This window comes from Beta vulgaris, chromosome 8 (genome assembly GCF_026745355.1).
Source record: "Beta vulgaris subsp. vulgaris cultivar EL10 chromosome 8, EL10.2, whole genome shotgun sequence".
NCBI classification, from domain to species: Eukaryota; Viridiplantae; Streptophyta; class Magnoliopsida; order Caryophyllales; family Amaranthaceae; genus Beta; species Beta vulgaris.
Window position 1 is genome coordinate 44,026,487 of NC_079209.1, and position 17,476 is coordinate 44,043,962.

Below are 17,476 nucleotides of genomic sequence, written 5' to 3' on the forward strand. Positions count from 1 at the left end.
TCAAAGCTTTATTAGACAAGTTTATTTGTATGCAAGTCATCATCAAGACTTATAGGTCAACAATTTAAATTATAGTAAATCGAGTCAAAGTAGTTATCAATTGACATCAAGGTAGGTTACTATGGTTGTAAGACACCATCCACTCAATTTATTGCTAGGTCATATAACGCCGATTCTAGGTCAAACCTCAGTCAAGTCAAATTTGGACAACTCTCTCTAAACGTTCGACCCTAGCAAGTACTCTTCTATAGTCGTATCAAGCACAATGGTCTTAATGTATCATGTATATACTTCCTCTGCTCATTTTGATTGCACCATTTCATTTTCATGTTTGGTGAGACACTTATTTGAACGACAATATCTCTAATTGCGTGTACTAAAAATTATAAAAGATTGATATTTGAAATCCTTACATTTAGACAAGTTTAACAAGACTCTATTTAACTATATTTTTTCTTATAATGATGCCAAATAGCTCAATAAAATTAATTGATTACTATTGTCAATAACGAATAGTGCAATTTCAAAAAAAGAAAAGAAAAAACAAAAATATGTATATAAACCACATATGAAATTAGTCGCAAACCCCACAAGCAAATCTTCCTAATGAGGCCCAACTGTCGGTGGGTGTAACTTGCAATTCACAAATGTAGTAACTTACAATTCACAATCCCCTGAATTCCTGATAATAGATAGACCATATGCTTGTTGCTGCTTGAAAAAGCCTAATCTTTTATTCTCTCACTCAAATGCCAATCACCTCATCAATCTATCCGCCCCTCACGCTGAGGAAAGCATGGCCCCACTTCCTCACTTTCTTTGATCAGACAAACTTATGTTGTCCACTTTCACTGCTACCTCTCTGAGTCTCTTCCCTTCTCCTCAGTTCCCCTGTTTCTCTGCAACACCCGTGTTCCTCTTCAACTCTATCACTCTTTCTTTGTCCCACTTACTGCCAAACTCTTACTTGTAATTCTACTCTTACTTCCCACTTATATTTCAAATAAAACCCACTTTCTATTTTTTTTCAAATAAAACCCACTTTTTTTTTTCTTCTTCTATAATTTTTCTGGTTTGTATGTTGGTTTTATTAGGGTTTTTGTCAATTGGGTGACCAATTTTATTGGTGGGTTTTTGGGGGATGCTTTGTAGCAGGAAAATGTTTAATTTGTTTCTTAGTAAGAATGTGAGAAAGATTCTTAAGCGTAAGGATAGCGATGCTGGTGAAAAAGGTATAATTTTTTTGGGTTCTTGTTTTTATGTTGGTTGAAATTTGTAGTTTGTGTTTGAATGGGTTGAAAAAAATTGAATAACCCATGTTCTTTTTCCTGAAATTGATTGTAAAGGAGGGATTTTTGTGAGTTAGTGTAATGGTGCATGATTTTGTTTTTATGGATCTGTTGAATATGTTTGGAAAGTATTGAACTAGTATAAAAGTTTCAATTTTTTTTCTCTTCTGATCATTGTCAATTTGTCGTTGTCATTGCTTTATTTGAACTGAACTGAAGGATGTAGAGTTAAAGCAATAAAGCATTATTATGCTTTGATTATTAGTCTAATTTAGCTCTTTATAATGACGATTTCTTTGTCTCTTATGTACATTGCATTGGTGGGAGTCTAAGTTTTAAGCCTTCGAGCGAGACCTTCTCCCTCCATAAGACACATATGTTTTGGTTTGGAATGGGCATTGGTGCGGTTTCAGCAGCGAAATTGATGTAGCTCTTGGTGAAGAATAATTGCTGATTGAAAATATTCTAGTGATTTTAGTGAATTGTTGATTAATTGAGCGAGCTATTTTATCTTTACATTGCAGAAGCAATTTGATACTAATTAGCTATTGGGATTGTTTTTGTAATAAAGAAGTTCTTATTTGAGCTTCACGTGGTTAATCCCCCATAGTTGTTTCAAGTCTGCTATGAAGTAATATTTCCTTTTCGAGGTGATCAATGCAAGTGATGCAACAACACATTGGAAAAAGTTATCATGTAAAAACTGGTTTTCATCTTGGAAAATACTTCTTGTGAAGTTAGTTAGGGTGGAGAAACAATTAGCTTAGATAGTTTGAACTTGTTTGCCTTTTCATCGGTTCATCCCACTTTTTGTGATGTTTTCACGTTCTGGAGAGAGTATTTAGAGGTTCAATCTCTTGGAATATTAGTGAGTTATCTATGAAGGTTGTTTGTGCATAGTTTCAATTAAATGGTTCAACCAAATGTTTGTTGCATAAATCATCTGCTATGTTTGACTGAGTGCATAGTTCCACTTGTATGGCTCACCTGTTATCATTGGATTATAGTCACATCCCCACGATGAAACTGATTTAAGGTGCTCAGCAAAGAGACGTACAAGCAACTTCGTTTCACTGTTTTTTGTCTGTATAATTAAATGGACAAGTGAGAGCATTTTGCTTTGTTAGTTAGTAACTAGAGCCTTTCCCTTACATCACCTTACCTCCTTCTGTTCCACTATAGAAAGGCTTGACTGTAATATGACCTTGACTAGATCTGCACCTCTTGCGAAAATCTTTTGTTGGGTTTATTGTTTACTGACATTGTACTTGCCTGCTTTTATTGTATTATCAGGAAAAGCATTAGAAGATTTACGGTCTTCGCTGTTTAACGAGTTACGTTCCTCAGAAGGTGCCAGGCGGTATCAGCAACGCATATGCGGGCCTTTTGTGGCACTAACTTTCAACTTCTTGGTGTCTGTTGGTATAATCTTGATGAACAAACTGGTATACTCAAGACTATGGCATATCCTTTTACTTTGCTTACAATTTATGGTTAGCCATCCTGATATTTACCACTTGTATATATCTCTCCATCTGGATTATGCAGGTTCTTGGGAGGGTTGGCTTCAATTATCCCATATTGCTTACATTTATTCACTATGTAGTAAGCTGGTTTTTAATGGCTATTCTAAAAGCTCTATCTATGCTCCCTGCGCCTCCTGCAAAAGCATCTCGTTTCTCTTCGTTATTCGCTCTTGGTGTAGTCATGTCCCTCTCTACTGGTCTTGCTAATGTCAGTTTGAAGTATAATAGGTAAGTCAAGGGTGTATTCTTGGCTACTTCTCTTATTTCGTGTTTCCAATTTTGCATTTTCCCTTCTAATTTCTGTATTCTCAGTGTTGGATTTTACCAGATGGCTAAGATCGCTGTGACCCCCTCGATAGTGGTTGCAGAATTCATTCTCTTACGGAAACTGGTCTCATTTCAGAAGGTAATTACCTGATCTTTGACATATTTGGCACCTAAATAATTTTTCCCAATTGGGAAATTGTAGTGTATGGGACGTTTTTTTTTATCGGAGAAGATAAATTTACATCTTGTTGATGGGTAATTATTTAGGAATATTACCAGTGTTATCATTTATGTGTTAGCATCAAAAGTAGTCAGGTATTATATTACAGACATTTAGGTTTCTAACATCTAAAGTTATTCCAATTGGTAAATGTAGATGATTCATAAAGGGTATGCACTAGAAGATAGAGATAATAATTTATGTACTCCACAAATTCTTATGTTATGAAGGACTCATACAATTGACAGTGCTAATGTTTGCCAGTTGTCCTGCAACTTTCTGTAGGATATTTTCTAGATTTGTAGGATAATTTATGGTATTTGTTATGCAAGTTGTGTACCCTGATTTCTACATACATCTGATTCCCTTTGTATCATAAGCTTATCTGTCTTTTCTATGTTGGCTTGTTGGGCACTTGTGGATTTACTAGATTGCAAGCTTGCATGGATGCTTTTTTTTTTTTTTTTCTCTGAACTGTCATGGATAACCAATAATTGTAAGATAAACACCTCTCCTCCTTGAGGGAGTGAATGAATTATAAACACATAAGACATGCATGTAACTCACACAATGAGCTATACACTGTCCGAAAATTGCAGTTATTACCTGTACATTGTCCCAGAACTTTTTTGCTGTAGATTCTGCCTTATAGTTCTATTTGCTCCCTAAGTCAGATTCTGAATCAATTCTTCACTAATTGCGATATTTTACCATTATTCTGTATTAACCCTCTGAGTGGTGGAGCATGCTGCTCTGCTATGGGTCTTGGCTTTCTTCTAGTGCGCCAGGATACTCTAGGAATGATTTCAACTTCCACACTGCAGCCTGGATAACATAATGCTATTTTAGTCATGCGCTATCCAGCCTTTGCTCTTCTTTCAGTATTTTAGAATCAATAATTGATTTTTTTATAATTCACTTAATTCAAACTTGATGAAGGGGTAGTTTGATCCTATAGTTTTGGTTTGAAGAACTGAGGACGGGTGGAATATGTCAAATGGGTTGTCTGGAAAACGGTTAGTAAATGTGTATAATTGTGAATCCAAAATAGCAATTTTATGTCATCTTTAGGAACAAAATAACCAAACAGCTAATGCTAATGCATTACTAGCAGTGGCCCTTGTTCTTTTTTCCCCCATACATGCTGATTTCTTTTTGCAGTTACTGTCACAGTGGAAGATTGAAATTATTGGTAAATTTATAAGCCTGGAGAACTTCCTGTTTCTTGTTAACTGGACTGCTTGAACAGTAAAAGAAGGTAATGGATAGGGAATAAGGATAAAATAAAAAGAAACTGGGACAGCATATCTTATAGATTATTTGTTCATCGTATTGTAAAAAGTGTCCTGTTTTTGGGATGATATATGGCTGAAGCCAAGAGGCTAGAATTGTATTATGATGAACACTTGTCTTGATTTCATGGATGTTCTTCTTTGTATTGAGCTAGTGCTGCGTTTTATTTCCAATTCTTGCCGTAACTTTCCCTTTTTACGTGCTGGGGTATGCTGTAAACTGTCAGTTATGTCTGTTGGGTACTTGGGTATGCTTGTTTTCTTCCTGTTTCTATGAATTCATTTTCTGATGGGGCGATCCTTTTCCAGGTTGTTGCTCTCACTATAGTCTCCGTTGGTGTTGCTGTTGCTACAGTAACTGATGTACAGTTCCACTTATTTGGTGCTTGTATAGCTTTAGCTTGGATAGTTCCTAGTGCTGTAAATAAGATCATGTGGTCCAATATGCAGCAACGGGAGAATTGGACTGCATTGGCGTATGTGCTGTTCTTTTCTATATTCAATTCTCTCAGTTAACTCTTTGTATCTCAACTGTGGTAAGTCTTTTGGTATACATAGATCCTTATGATGGAATGTAAATGGCCAGGTTGATGTGGAAAACAACTCCAATTACAGTATTCTTCTTGGTAGCGATGATGCCTTGGCTTGATCCTCCTGGTGTCCTTTCTTTCAATTGGAATTTAAGCAACACATCTGCAATTTTTATGTCTGCGCTTCTGGGCTTCTTGCTTCAATGGTCAGGAGCACTTGCGCTTGGGTATGTGTTTCAATACTCTACTCCAGAATAGGTTTCATTTTAAAAACCACAGCTTCAAAGAGTAAGTCTATGGAAAAAAAGGATAACGTTCAGGAACTTGAATGGGATGTTGATATCTTATAAAGTTGTTAAGAGACTTGTGTTCTTATAAGTTATAACAATTCATTTTGTCTAAGGTTTTATATCAAGGGAATGAAGATGAAGTGATTTTATGTGAATCATCCCCTGTCATTGTCCAAAAATGTGCAATCTAATACGAAATAATCCTTTTCGGTTATGATGTCTACATATGTAATGTCCCATGTAAAATGATAAGTTGAGGATGTGTTCTCTTCACCTTAAGAAAGACTCCCTCTGTTATATAATAGATACTCCACTTTGACTTTTGAACTCTTCATATACTCCACTTGGCCTTATTTTTTTATTAATATAAAATCAAATGTTAGTATAAATTTGATGTTGGATATGTATCAATGTGCAATGGCAAGTGTGAAAGTCAAATAAGCATTTAGAGAAAAACCGAGGGAGTAACTTTCAAGGCTTATCAGGTCTAATGAAGTCGATGATGTGTAAGGATAAGGTCCAATTAGGTCAAATAAGTTCACTTGATATAAGTTCAGGTGAAAAGATCTATTACCATTACCTACATTTATTGTATTAAATTACCTGCTAGGGATATCGTCTCAATGTCAATTGTCACATAGCCTATTTACGTGTTTCAAGACTTCTTTCTCCCGCCCCTATGGCCTGTGAGGGTAACCTTTCGCTCTTCAAGGAATATTAATGTTGTGGAGACACCGCGACCTTTCATGTGAGAACATCCAGACTTTATTGCTTTACACATCTATCTTTCAAAAATTTATTTCCTCTCTAAATGTGTGCAGGGCAACATCAGCTATTACCCACGTTGTTCTTGGGCAATTCAAGACATGTGTTATACTGATAGGAGGATACCTTCTTTTTGGGTCAAATCCTGGAATAACCAGTATCTGTGGAGCAATAACTGCCCTGATGGGAATGTCAATCTACACTTATCTTAATTTACACAATTCAGATGATCATTCAAATAAAACTGCTGCTAAACAAGCTTCATTTTCATCGCCGAAGTCTAAGCTTAGCAGAGAAAACGGTGAAACTCATGTCGGAAATGCTGGGCCAGAATCTGTCTGAGTTGGGAACTATATTATGCTAGCAGACTATGGTAACTAACTATTCACTAACCTCTTATTTATTTTACACACTGCTCGTTTCAGGTATCTTATTGAGGGTCCTCTTAATCGTGTTTACTGAAACGAATCCGTGGATCTATAGAGATTTCAGAGATATGTGTATTACTAGTACCTTCTGAGAAGTTGTTTGCTTCTCAATGGAAGAGATTTCTTTATTTTTTTTTCTAATGAGGCTGATTTTTCTAAGGAATGTCAACTTGTCCATCATGTAATTTATATATATTGTAATACAGAATAACACATTGTTTCCCCCACTTGTAGTATTCAGGCTCATCATCTTGGATTCGTTAAGTAAATTTGGCTTTAGGTGTTGCATTAGTGTAGCTATGCTGCGGAACTCGATATTGCTTCACTATAGTACGAACATCTAGAACCTGGATGGCTGAATATGGTACTCTCTCTGTTTTTTAATACACGTAACATTTGACTTTTCATACTGGTCGAGACGCAACTTATTTGGAAATCTAAAAATTATAAGAAATATATATTTGGAAAATGTATATCGAGAAGAATCCAACAAGATCTTACATTATTATATTTTTTTTTCTTATATATAAATAACTATTTGGTTGAAGCAAGGTGGATGAATAGATCCACAGTTGATGTTTTACATCTAAAGAAACAGAGGGTCTATTTCTTTGCATTATGAGAAATGATAAGGATGGTAATGTTTGGACCCCACGGACCGCGATCATCCCATGCTCGAAATCGATGACTGAGTTGCCTTAATCTTTATTTCACTCATGATTAAGGCCCATTTTATAAATATTGGGGCCATAATATTGCTTTCGGATTATTGTGAGTAAGGGTGCTCTAATATTTCTTCGTTTTTTTTTTATTTGCAAAAGTTTGACTTTTACACTATTCACTGACTTTATTTAGTTTATCTTTGGTGATTTATATTTAAGGAAAAACATATTCATGTTTGATTTTGTTAGATTCGGGTGCATGTATACTTTGTGAATGTCTACTTTTTATAATTTTTAATTATCAGTAATTAAACATATACTAAAGGTTGAAGTTATCCATTATCACGCGTGAAAGTTAAACTGGAAGTAAAACAAAACAAAAAAAGTAATTACTTTTTCCAAACATGTCATCAATGTTAATTCTAGGTTTATACATTAGACTATACATTCTACATTTTTATAATAGTTGCGACGTTTTGATATATCCAGTTTAACTTTCACAAAAAAAGTAATTACTTTTTCCAAACATGTCATCAATGTTAATTCTAGGTTTATACATTAGACTATACATTCTACATTTTTATAATAGTTGCAACGTTTTGATATTTGCACTATTCATGTATTTATTCTGATCGAAAATTTGTGATCGATATATAATACAAACTTTAATATGTAAGATGTTGGATTGTTTTTTATAATTTTTACAAAAAGCTAAGTAAAGATTCATGGTTAAAATTGTGTATTAACAAGCGTGAAAGTTAAAACATTTTAATTATAAAAAAACGGAGGACGTATATATTTTCTCACTGTAACTCTCATATAGTAGTTATTTCTTTATATATTTTTGTCTATATCAAATAAAATGAATTACTTCTTTTATTTCTTTTTTCATCACATGATTAATAACGAGTTTATACGGTAAAATGTATGTTCATGCTTGCTTCATGAAATTTCTCCCCCCTTTTATTAATAAAAATCTTAGATAAGATGGTCAGATAGTCAATTAGTTAAGTAAAAAGTAGAAACAAGGAATAAGTTAAATAATTGGATATATAATTACTATACGTATATCTTTTTATAACAGTATAACTTTGTGAAAGTATTGGGTCAGACCGTTTGACCAAATACTTACTGTCAGACGGGCTGACCCAAATGAAAAATCTCTTCTCTTTTCTCTTTCACGTCGTCTTGTTTATCCAGCCTTTTAGATTTTTCCTCTGTTTCTCTCTCCTACAGTATTGGTTTTTCCCGCATCACTTCTTTTTGAGGCCTCATCTGAAGCATCTCTCCCAGTGGAGTTGTCGACAATGTAGTTCACCATGGCACCAGTCTTGGCAGCCTCCCTGTACAAAACTCTTCAATTTCTTGTGCTGCCGTTTCTTTGACTGTTACTGAAGCACCTCTCATCGACCTCCTACCTCCGCTTGCGCGACGAATCATCTGCGCTGCGTGGCGTAGGCCTTGAGATCGCATCGACGATGGTAGGTCTGATAATGTCGCCGGCGCTGAGGATAGATCGGTGACGCATCGAGGCTCGAGCGACATTAGAGGTAAGAGTGGTGTGAAAATGAAATGGAGCGTTATTAGGAGTTTCGATTTTTTTTTTTTAGTCTAACTGAAACAAAACCGAAGCCAACTGAAATAAAAATAGAGCTAATTGAAACGAGAGTTGAATGTTTTCAGTTGGTTTTATTTTTCTTTCATTTAGTCGAATTTTTCTTTTCAATTCTTTTCTTTCAGTTAGACTTTCTTTTCTTTCAGTTGGACTTTCTTTTCTTTCAGTTGGACTTCCTTTTCTTTCAGTTGGACTTCCTTTTCTTTCAGTTAGACTTTCTTTTCTTTCAGTTAGACTTTCTTTTCTTTCAGTTGGACCAACTGAAAGAAATAATGGGCCAACTGAAAGAAATAATGGACTAACTGAAACAAAATGAAGACTACCTGAAGAAAAATGTAGACTACCTGAAAAAGAATAAAGACCAACTGAAACCCAAGTAAGTCTAACTGAAGCACAAAAACCCACTGAAAAACAAAGAAGACTAACTGAAAACAAAATGAAGACTACCTGAAAAAAAAATTGGAACTACCTGAAAAAAAAAGAAGACTACCTGAAAAAAAATTGGAACCACCTGAAAGTCGTCCGACCAAGATTATGGTCGGACGAGTCCGACACAATACATTCTCTATAACTTTACTACTTTTATAGGTTAACTAATTGACGTTTAGAAATTTTGTTAATATATATCACACTTTAAGCACTTTTTTGAAATAAATATTTAGATTGTTTGAAATTTTATACAAATATTAACTTTCAACTATGTCTTTTGGAATCACTATCACTTCATAGATGTTCTCAAAATCGTTAATTTGGATATGTTAGTGGCATGCTGTGAAATCACCTTGTTAACTTCCATTAGTCTCCTCCACCACCACTACCACCAAAACCCCACGAAACACACTGCCCTTGCAATCCTCTTCTTTCTCCTAACCACCACTACGAGTTGTGGTGGATTAGTAGTAGGTTAGTATCGTAAGGTGGTGTCAATTTTTTGATGGGTGGAGGTGGTGGTGTGGTTTCGTAGTTGGTTAATGTATTGGGGTGGGATGATATTTATGTAGTTGGAGCCTTGGAGGTGGTGGTGGTTTTGTAGTTTGTTGTGGTTATGATGAGTCGATTTTTGGGTAAGTTGGGGGAGGGGGTGGCGACAACAATGGCAAGCATGGTTGTCGCATGTGGTAGGGGCAGCGATGGTGGTTGAGGAAGGGCAGGATCGTAATTTCACGTGCCATTAACGGAGCAAAACTAACATTGTTTGCAAGATTCCATTAAGTGGTAGTGATTCCAAAAATATCTAATCAACCTTAGGATTTATATCAAATTTAAGACAAATAATGTATTTGTTTCAAAAAATTGCCCAAAATAATATAGTATTTAAAATTTTCCTTAACGTTTTACCTCAAACCCTCTAACCCAAGTTCTTGCCTTTTAATAAAGGGTATAAAAAAAGGTTTGTCACCTCCCATTAAAAAAAAGGTTCCGTCTGAAAAAAATTAAAAAAGGTTCGTCACTTGCATAATTTTTTTTTGAAGTGGCAGGATATTATTTAGGTCTCCACATAACACTTATAAATTACAGAATTTAAGTATTCAACCCTTATATAAAACTTCGGGATTCACATTTCATATTGATATTGGGACCTCATCCTCCTATAAAATCACTTATAAAATTTCAAATAGTAGTGAAATTATAGGCCTTGTTTGCAAATAGAGTTTAGCTGTTAGAGTTTTAACTTTTTTATCAGCAGATGTGATTGCTGATTTGACAACTTTTATTTTTTTTTTGTATAAATGTGTTTGGTAACAATTTACTGATGGCTAAAAGCTTATTGCCATATATTTTTGTGAAAAGACATTTATATAAACATTTAAATACATATGTGTGTATTATTATAAGAGGCAAAAAAGTAATTGAACATATTCTTACATAATCCTCTAAAGAAAAAGCTCCTATTAGGAGCTTTTTCATTTTGAGAGTTTTTATTTCAAAATTCTTTCTAAAACTCTCTTTTAACAAACACTCCTTATAAATCTTTTGATTAGTTAAACTTTAAAAATGGTCCAAAATTCTAATTGTCAAACACTCTCATAAAATTTTTATTTTTTTTAAGAGTGAACCCCATTAATAATTTAATTCCCACCATCGGAAGTCTTCTTAGATTAGATGGAATTATGGGTTGTAGATCCGTATTGATGAGATTAGATGGCGTTGAAAAGAAAATCTTCATGTACTACGAGCAGAAAGGGGAATAACTGAATAAGATTTTCATGCTAGCTATAGTTGGCTAATGTACGGGGTACGACTTTTAGTGGGTCGTTACTATGACGTCCCATCATAATCCAATCCCAGGTTTATTCTTTTGAAAAGTCAACTATCTAATCATGAATTCATGATTGTCTTTTAAGTTCTATCTTATACTTGTGAACCACATTCTTAAATTCCAACTTAAATACATCATACTAATCAACACATTAGTTCTGAGCCGACATTAATTTATAGGAAAAATCGACAAGAGCAGGTCCTTTCCATAATAAATTCCAACTTTTAAATACTTCACAGCGGCCCCAACTTTAAAAGGTGTTATATAAAAAAAAAATTTTAAGTTGAAGGTTATCGATTTGAGTTTTCTTTTAAAAAATATTATTTTTAAACTTGAAGGGGTGTTTCAGGAGAAGGGAAAGAGTTTTTCACTTTTCTTGGACAAGGGAGGGGGTGGGGGAGGGAGGGGTGGGGGGAGAGGGGAAAGCGTTGTGACAAAGGGGACAGATGGGGGAAGGATTTTCTGGAATGCGAGAGGGTTTTTCTGGGATAGAGGAGAGCTTTCAAGAATAAGGAAGGGGGTGGTGAGGCAGGGGAGGGGAATTGGAGAAGTAGAGGAGGGTTTTTCTAGGGGAGGGGGTGGCGAGGCAGTGAAGGGAATTTCAGAAGTAGAGGAGGGTTTTTCTAGGAGGGGGGGATTGTGGGGTTAGGTAGGAGGTTCTGGTATGGGAGTGGGCCAGTAGTGGGTGCATGGTGGTTATGCGACAATGGGCTAGGGGGGAAAGACAGAGAGAGTTGTGTGGGGAAAGGGGGAAAGAGGGATGCGAGAGAGGAAGGAGGCATGGGGTCCATGTTGCACTGCTAGTGGGGGGGGGGTGGTCGGGCAGAGGTAGAATGGTGATTTGAGAGCATGGGAAGGGGAGGCAGGATAGGGGAGGATATTTCGAGGGCGGGAGAGGCGGTGGCAGGGGTGAGAAGGGTGATACTTTTAAAGGTTTACCTATTGTATCAGCCAACAGGTTATTAGGTGATCGTCTTGTTAGGATCATTTTTGTAAAACATCCCTAAAAGTTGAGACTGCTGTGAAATATTTAAAAGTTAAAATCTTTTATGAGGACAGCCATAGTTGAATATGCGATTGTCAAATTTTCTTAATTTGTATGTAAAATTAAGAACATAAATTTGATTCTAAGTCTATCATTCTACAAGTCCATAAAACTGTGTGCCATGTTTTACTTAAGAAAAATGGCGGTTGAGAACGTGTACGTTGAAAAAAAAAAAGTCCGTATTGTTATGGAGGTTTCATGTTGATGCACTCAAAGTTCTTTTATGATTTATTTATTGATACAAATATGTCATCATACTTCATGATTGGATTTTGAACTAAGACATCAGTTAGAATATTAGCTTGGTAGGTATATTGAATAATGAATATATTAGTGGCTTTATGTTAATGGAATTATTAGAGTCGATAGAATTCCAAGAGCAACCAGATATGCATGCATGTACTAATTTTTTTTATAAAGAAAGTAATGTAATGAGGGGTAGGTCTTTATTATACAACCAGGTTGAGGTGGTAATGAGAAGATAAGAAGTAGGTCACAACTTCTTTGGTTGAACTTGAATTTCAATGAAAAGTAGGTATATATTTTTGTGAGAATTCTTTTATGGTGAGAAAGTTAAAAATAAGTAAAAATGAGTAAAAGAAATATTAAATGAGCAAAAAAGTGAATGAGCAAATATGTAAAATGAGAAAAACATCATATAAGCATTAAAAAGTTAAATAAGCAAAAGCGAAAAAATGAGTAAAACGTAAATGAGCAAAAACGTTGTGAAATAAGCATACGATGTTGAATGAACAAAAATATAAAAAATGCAAAACATATAATGAGCAAAAGTCTCACCATAAGGGTGTTTCTCCTATGAACTATATATATAGTTGGACTTTGTGAATTGTGACCCCAACAAATCTTCAAATTATTGAGGATTATTTAACTACAATAATACAAATTTTGGATGGTTCGCTGACAATTATACAAACTTTCAATTTTTATATAATATAGCAAACTTTTTGAAAAAAATTATCTCTAGTGAGTCGTAACCAGTTACCCCCTTGTTGTAGGCGATGAATGGCTAATGTGGCACTGATTGTTGGAATAAGGCCTTTTTATTTCGTTTTTTGCCTTCTTTTAGGGTTTGCAGATTACCTCAAAATTTTTAGAACGAAATGATGTGACCTTGTCCTTTTGCAGGCGAATTGGACGCGCTAATACCTAGTTGCTCTTGCAACATCAATGTCGAAGTTGTCGGGGCTCAGTAATGACAGGGAGAGAGAAAGAGAGAGAGAGAGAGAGAGAGAGAGAGAGCAAGTGCGAAAAGGAAGGGGGGATTTCTCGTTTTTGAGTGGAAGTTGATGAGTCAATACATTTTGGGAGGAAAAGTTGGTAAATAAGGTCAACAAGTAATGTTGGATGTGAACATCCGGTTGCATGTCAAAAGGACTCACTAGAGGATTTTTTTTTTAAAAGTTAGCTATATTACATAATAATCAAAAGTTTCCAATATTGTGAGGAAATCGCCGCCCAAAGTTTGTATTATTATAGTTAGATAATTCAATTATCTATAGATGTGCATCTTTGAAATTAAAAGGATATTTCTTATGGATGACAATGAATCGAATCTGGATTAGATCTGGACTGGTTTTTTTATGGATCTAAATCAACATATGTTTTCAAAGGTTAGATCGATCTAGATTTCCCCTGAATCCGACGGGTCTGAAAAAAGAGGATTTGGGTCTAGATACTGCGAATCCTACGAATCCGGCTCCAAACCAGGTCCAATAAAATATGGCACGCATTGGATTGATCTTAAAAAGATCAGATCGTTTATTAAAGAAATTCCTAGTGCAATTTATTTGCGATGCTCAAGAAATTGCTCTTAGATCAATTTCCAGTGCACATCCATGAAAATCATTCATTAAGAATTCTAGTTTGAGGGGCGTCGAAAGATTGTGGATCTGAAAACAATCCCAAATAATCTTGAAATCATTTTTAAAATTTTAGTAATATACCTTACTAACTTGTACAATTGAAATCTCTTTTTATAAATTACAATATTTAATCCTTATGGTAATTAGCGGTGATTGGCACTCATTGTAGACTCAATAAGGAAATTAAACAAGGTTGACTTACACCTCTTTTTATATTGTTTTTGTATTAGGGAATAATCTCAGCTTTGATAACACAAGCGTACGGTTATATAGAAGAAATTCAATCTTGCTCAAGATTTGCACCCAAGGCTCTCCTGTTAAATTATGCCGTGGAAATTGGAATGATGGGAATTGTAAACTCTAGATGAGTTTGAAAATAAAGTAGGAAAACCATGGAAGCAATTGCTCGCTAATGTACGGATAATATGACGACTTTCATTTGATCATGACAAAAAAGTCCAAGAAAATCTGATATACGTTCATTTGATGCTACAAAACAACATCACCCTCAGCATGACAACACGATTAGCTAAATTCCTACTTTTTCTACTCGTTAATATTGTTTCCTCTATAACATTTCTTTGGGTTGAATATATTGTTTCCTAGCTATGAATTTATGACAATAACTACATTAATTTGATAATAATATTTGAAAAGTTTGGTGTAAAATCATCTCACTCCAATATATAACAAAGGTGATCGAGGATTAGTTTAAGTCTGATATACATCAATTTTTAATTCATACATGTATGATGGATCAAGTATCAGTATAACCTATACATCCATCAGTTTTATCCCAACATATATCAATTTAATCTAGAATATATATCAACTTAACTCAAACATTTATAAGTTTAGCACAAACATCTATTAATTTAACTTATAAAATTTATCAGTTTAAGCTATACATTTATCAGTTTAAACACATATACTGATAACAGGACTTCGTCTTCTAAATAACTAATACATCTCACTCAAGATGATTTGTATACTAATATGATCAGCAAGACTTTTAGCACCAAATTTTAAAAACGAAAATGATGTAACTACTTTGATATATAATTACTTCAGCCATACTAAACGAACACTTAAATGCAAGTTGATTAAACTTGACAGTTACTAAATCATATCCGGAATACTGTTATGTACTTTATTCCATTAACCCTTAATTCAATGATTTTGGGTATTCTATATTTCTATTGCATGGTCACCCCTATTATCCTTGTTTGTTGGTTTTGTACATTATATCAACCCTTTTTTTTTTCTTTATTCTTTCTAACTTGCCATAGTGTACTGCCTAAGACCCTAACTAACAAAAGTTCTCATGTTTTATCCTTACAACTAGTATTTTTGGTCCGGGCAATACCTCGGGTACGTTAAAATTATCAAATATATTATTATTCACGAATTTCATAATTAATTTTATTAGCTTTTCATTATATTATGTCGAGTGTGAAATATGAAAATGGACGTTATTATGGCATGCTAAGTGTTTAAAAAAAAGTAAGAAAGTGGGGATAAAAATAAAAAATTAAAGGAATTATGGTATGAGAATTTATTTCTTAATAAAAGTTTTAGAAACCAAAAGTTTTGTCTATGACTATAATTACATATAATTATAAGACTTTATTATAATTTACTTTGAAATATTAAGCATTGAAGTTGTAGTAGATTAATGGTTAAACTCTCACATTTCATTTCAATTGACATGTGTTCAAATCCTAGTAGATGCACATTATTAATATTTTTAAATAAAGATTACAAACATGTGTATTATATTAGAAGGTTGAAAAGAGTAACATGTGCACCGTTTCGGAACGTCTTTTGTCGTTAGATGTAACACCCTGTAATTTCACTATGAATATTCTTGCGTAATTTTTCCCTTCTTCAATCTTTTACGTGATCAGATGGATTGTTACATCTATCAAATATATTAAAAGGTGTTCATAACAACGTCTATGCGCTACGTGGCACCCTCCTTCTACCATTAGAATTTTGCCACGTATCTATTAATCAACAATAAGTCAGGTGATCATTATTTAAAAAATATATATGCTAAAGTTTGAGCTCGAACCCCTAAAAGATATGGATTTCCAAAGACTCACCATCTCATCCAACAACTTTTAGTGATTCATATTTTCACAAAATTATCGATATGTGTTGTAATTAGTAATGTGGCAATAAATTCCTACTTCCAGCCATAAAGTTTATTTTTCTTATTTGATTTGTTTTTTGTAGTCATCCCCTTCCTCCATCTCCCCTTTCGAAATTCACCATGAAGTGAGAGTCCTCTACTTCGTAACTAATGGGGTAGTTTTACAAATTATTGTTGATGCTAATCAAATCTTATTATTGTTGTTTGAGAATACGAATTAGGAGATGGAGTTTAAAGGTCATAGGACAACTCACATAAAAAGGTCAATGAAATTGTTAATCATAACACAAATTTCTTGATTGTGTATATAATTTATTTTAGGTGCGCTTTTATGTGCCATGTGAAACCTTTCCTCTTGCACTAGAATTTTATCGCGTGTGCAATGAACCAACAGTAGATTGGTCATCATATTTTTTGGAAAAAATATAATGATATCTTGAATCGACCCCTTGACCTATTAATAAGTATTAAGATACATTTACCGATACACTAAGTGATATATGGTGTCATGATTCTAAAATTAAATTATTAATAGATCAAAAATAGAAGTATCCGGGGCATAGTCCGGATCTAAAAACTAGTTATATGTTATAACTGCCCACCTTTTAGTATTCTACGTATTACATAGTACCCCTCGTAAAAGCAGACATCATAGTTTAGGGATAAGAACAAGACATTACAAAGTAAGAGTTCATGGATTCGAGACTTCTTAAACAGGTTTCTTGAGAGTGAGGATCACTAAGGGAAAAACAGAAGCGCTGCGGTGCAAGGGCTGCGTTTTTCTAAAAACGCAGCCCTTAATAGTGAAGGGTCGTGGTTAGTGCAATATCCGCAGCCCTTCGTAAACGAAGGGCTGCGGTCAATGCAAAAAGCGCAACCCTTCACTAGTGGAAAAAAACGGAAGGGCTGCGGTTAAAACAACCCTAAGGGCTACGTTTTTGGCCAGCAACCCTTCAATAAAAGTGAAGGGCAGCGTTTTTAAACCGCATCCCTTCGCAACAAAGGGTTGCGGTTGAGGCCCAAAACCGCAACCCTTCTTTGTACAAAGGGCAGTGGTTTTGACCATAACCGCAACCCTTTTGAACCAAAAAAAAAATATTTTCTTTTTTTGCAATTTTTTACTCCTAAATATATCTATTCATGTTGATATTGTTTAAACAATCCAAAACATGGGTTCTAGTAATCGATGTTCAATAATACCAGCCACAATTTGATATTGTTCGTTGTTCAACTTGAAATTGCCTACACA

The 17,476-nt window shown here is 34.5% G+C and overlaps 1 protein-coding gene across 1 annotated transcript; it reads left to right on the plus strand.

Annotated features, from left to right (window-relative positions):
* Positions 1-661: 661 nt before the first annotated feature.
* On the plus strand, positions 662-6,834 carry LOC104884086 (nucleotide-sugar uncharacterized transporter 2). The gene is made up of 7 exons (XM_010668681.4): positions 662-1,232; positions 2,583-2,734; positions 2,838-3,043; positions 3,128-3,221; positions 4,904-5,070; positions 5,181-5,351; positions 6,236-6,834. The coding sequence occupies exons 1-7, from the start codon at positions 1,142-1,144 to the stop codon at positions 6,519-6,521; spliced, it is 1,167 nt and encodes a 388-aa protein (XP_010666983.1). The 5' UTR covers positions 662-1,141; the 3' UTR covers positions 6,522-6,834.
* Positions 6,835-17,476: the final 10,642 nt, after the last annotated feature.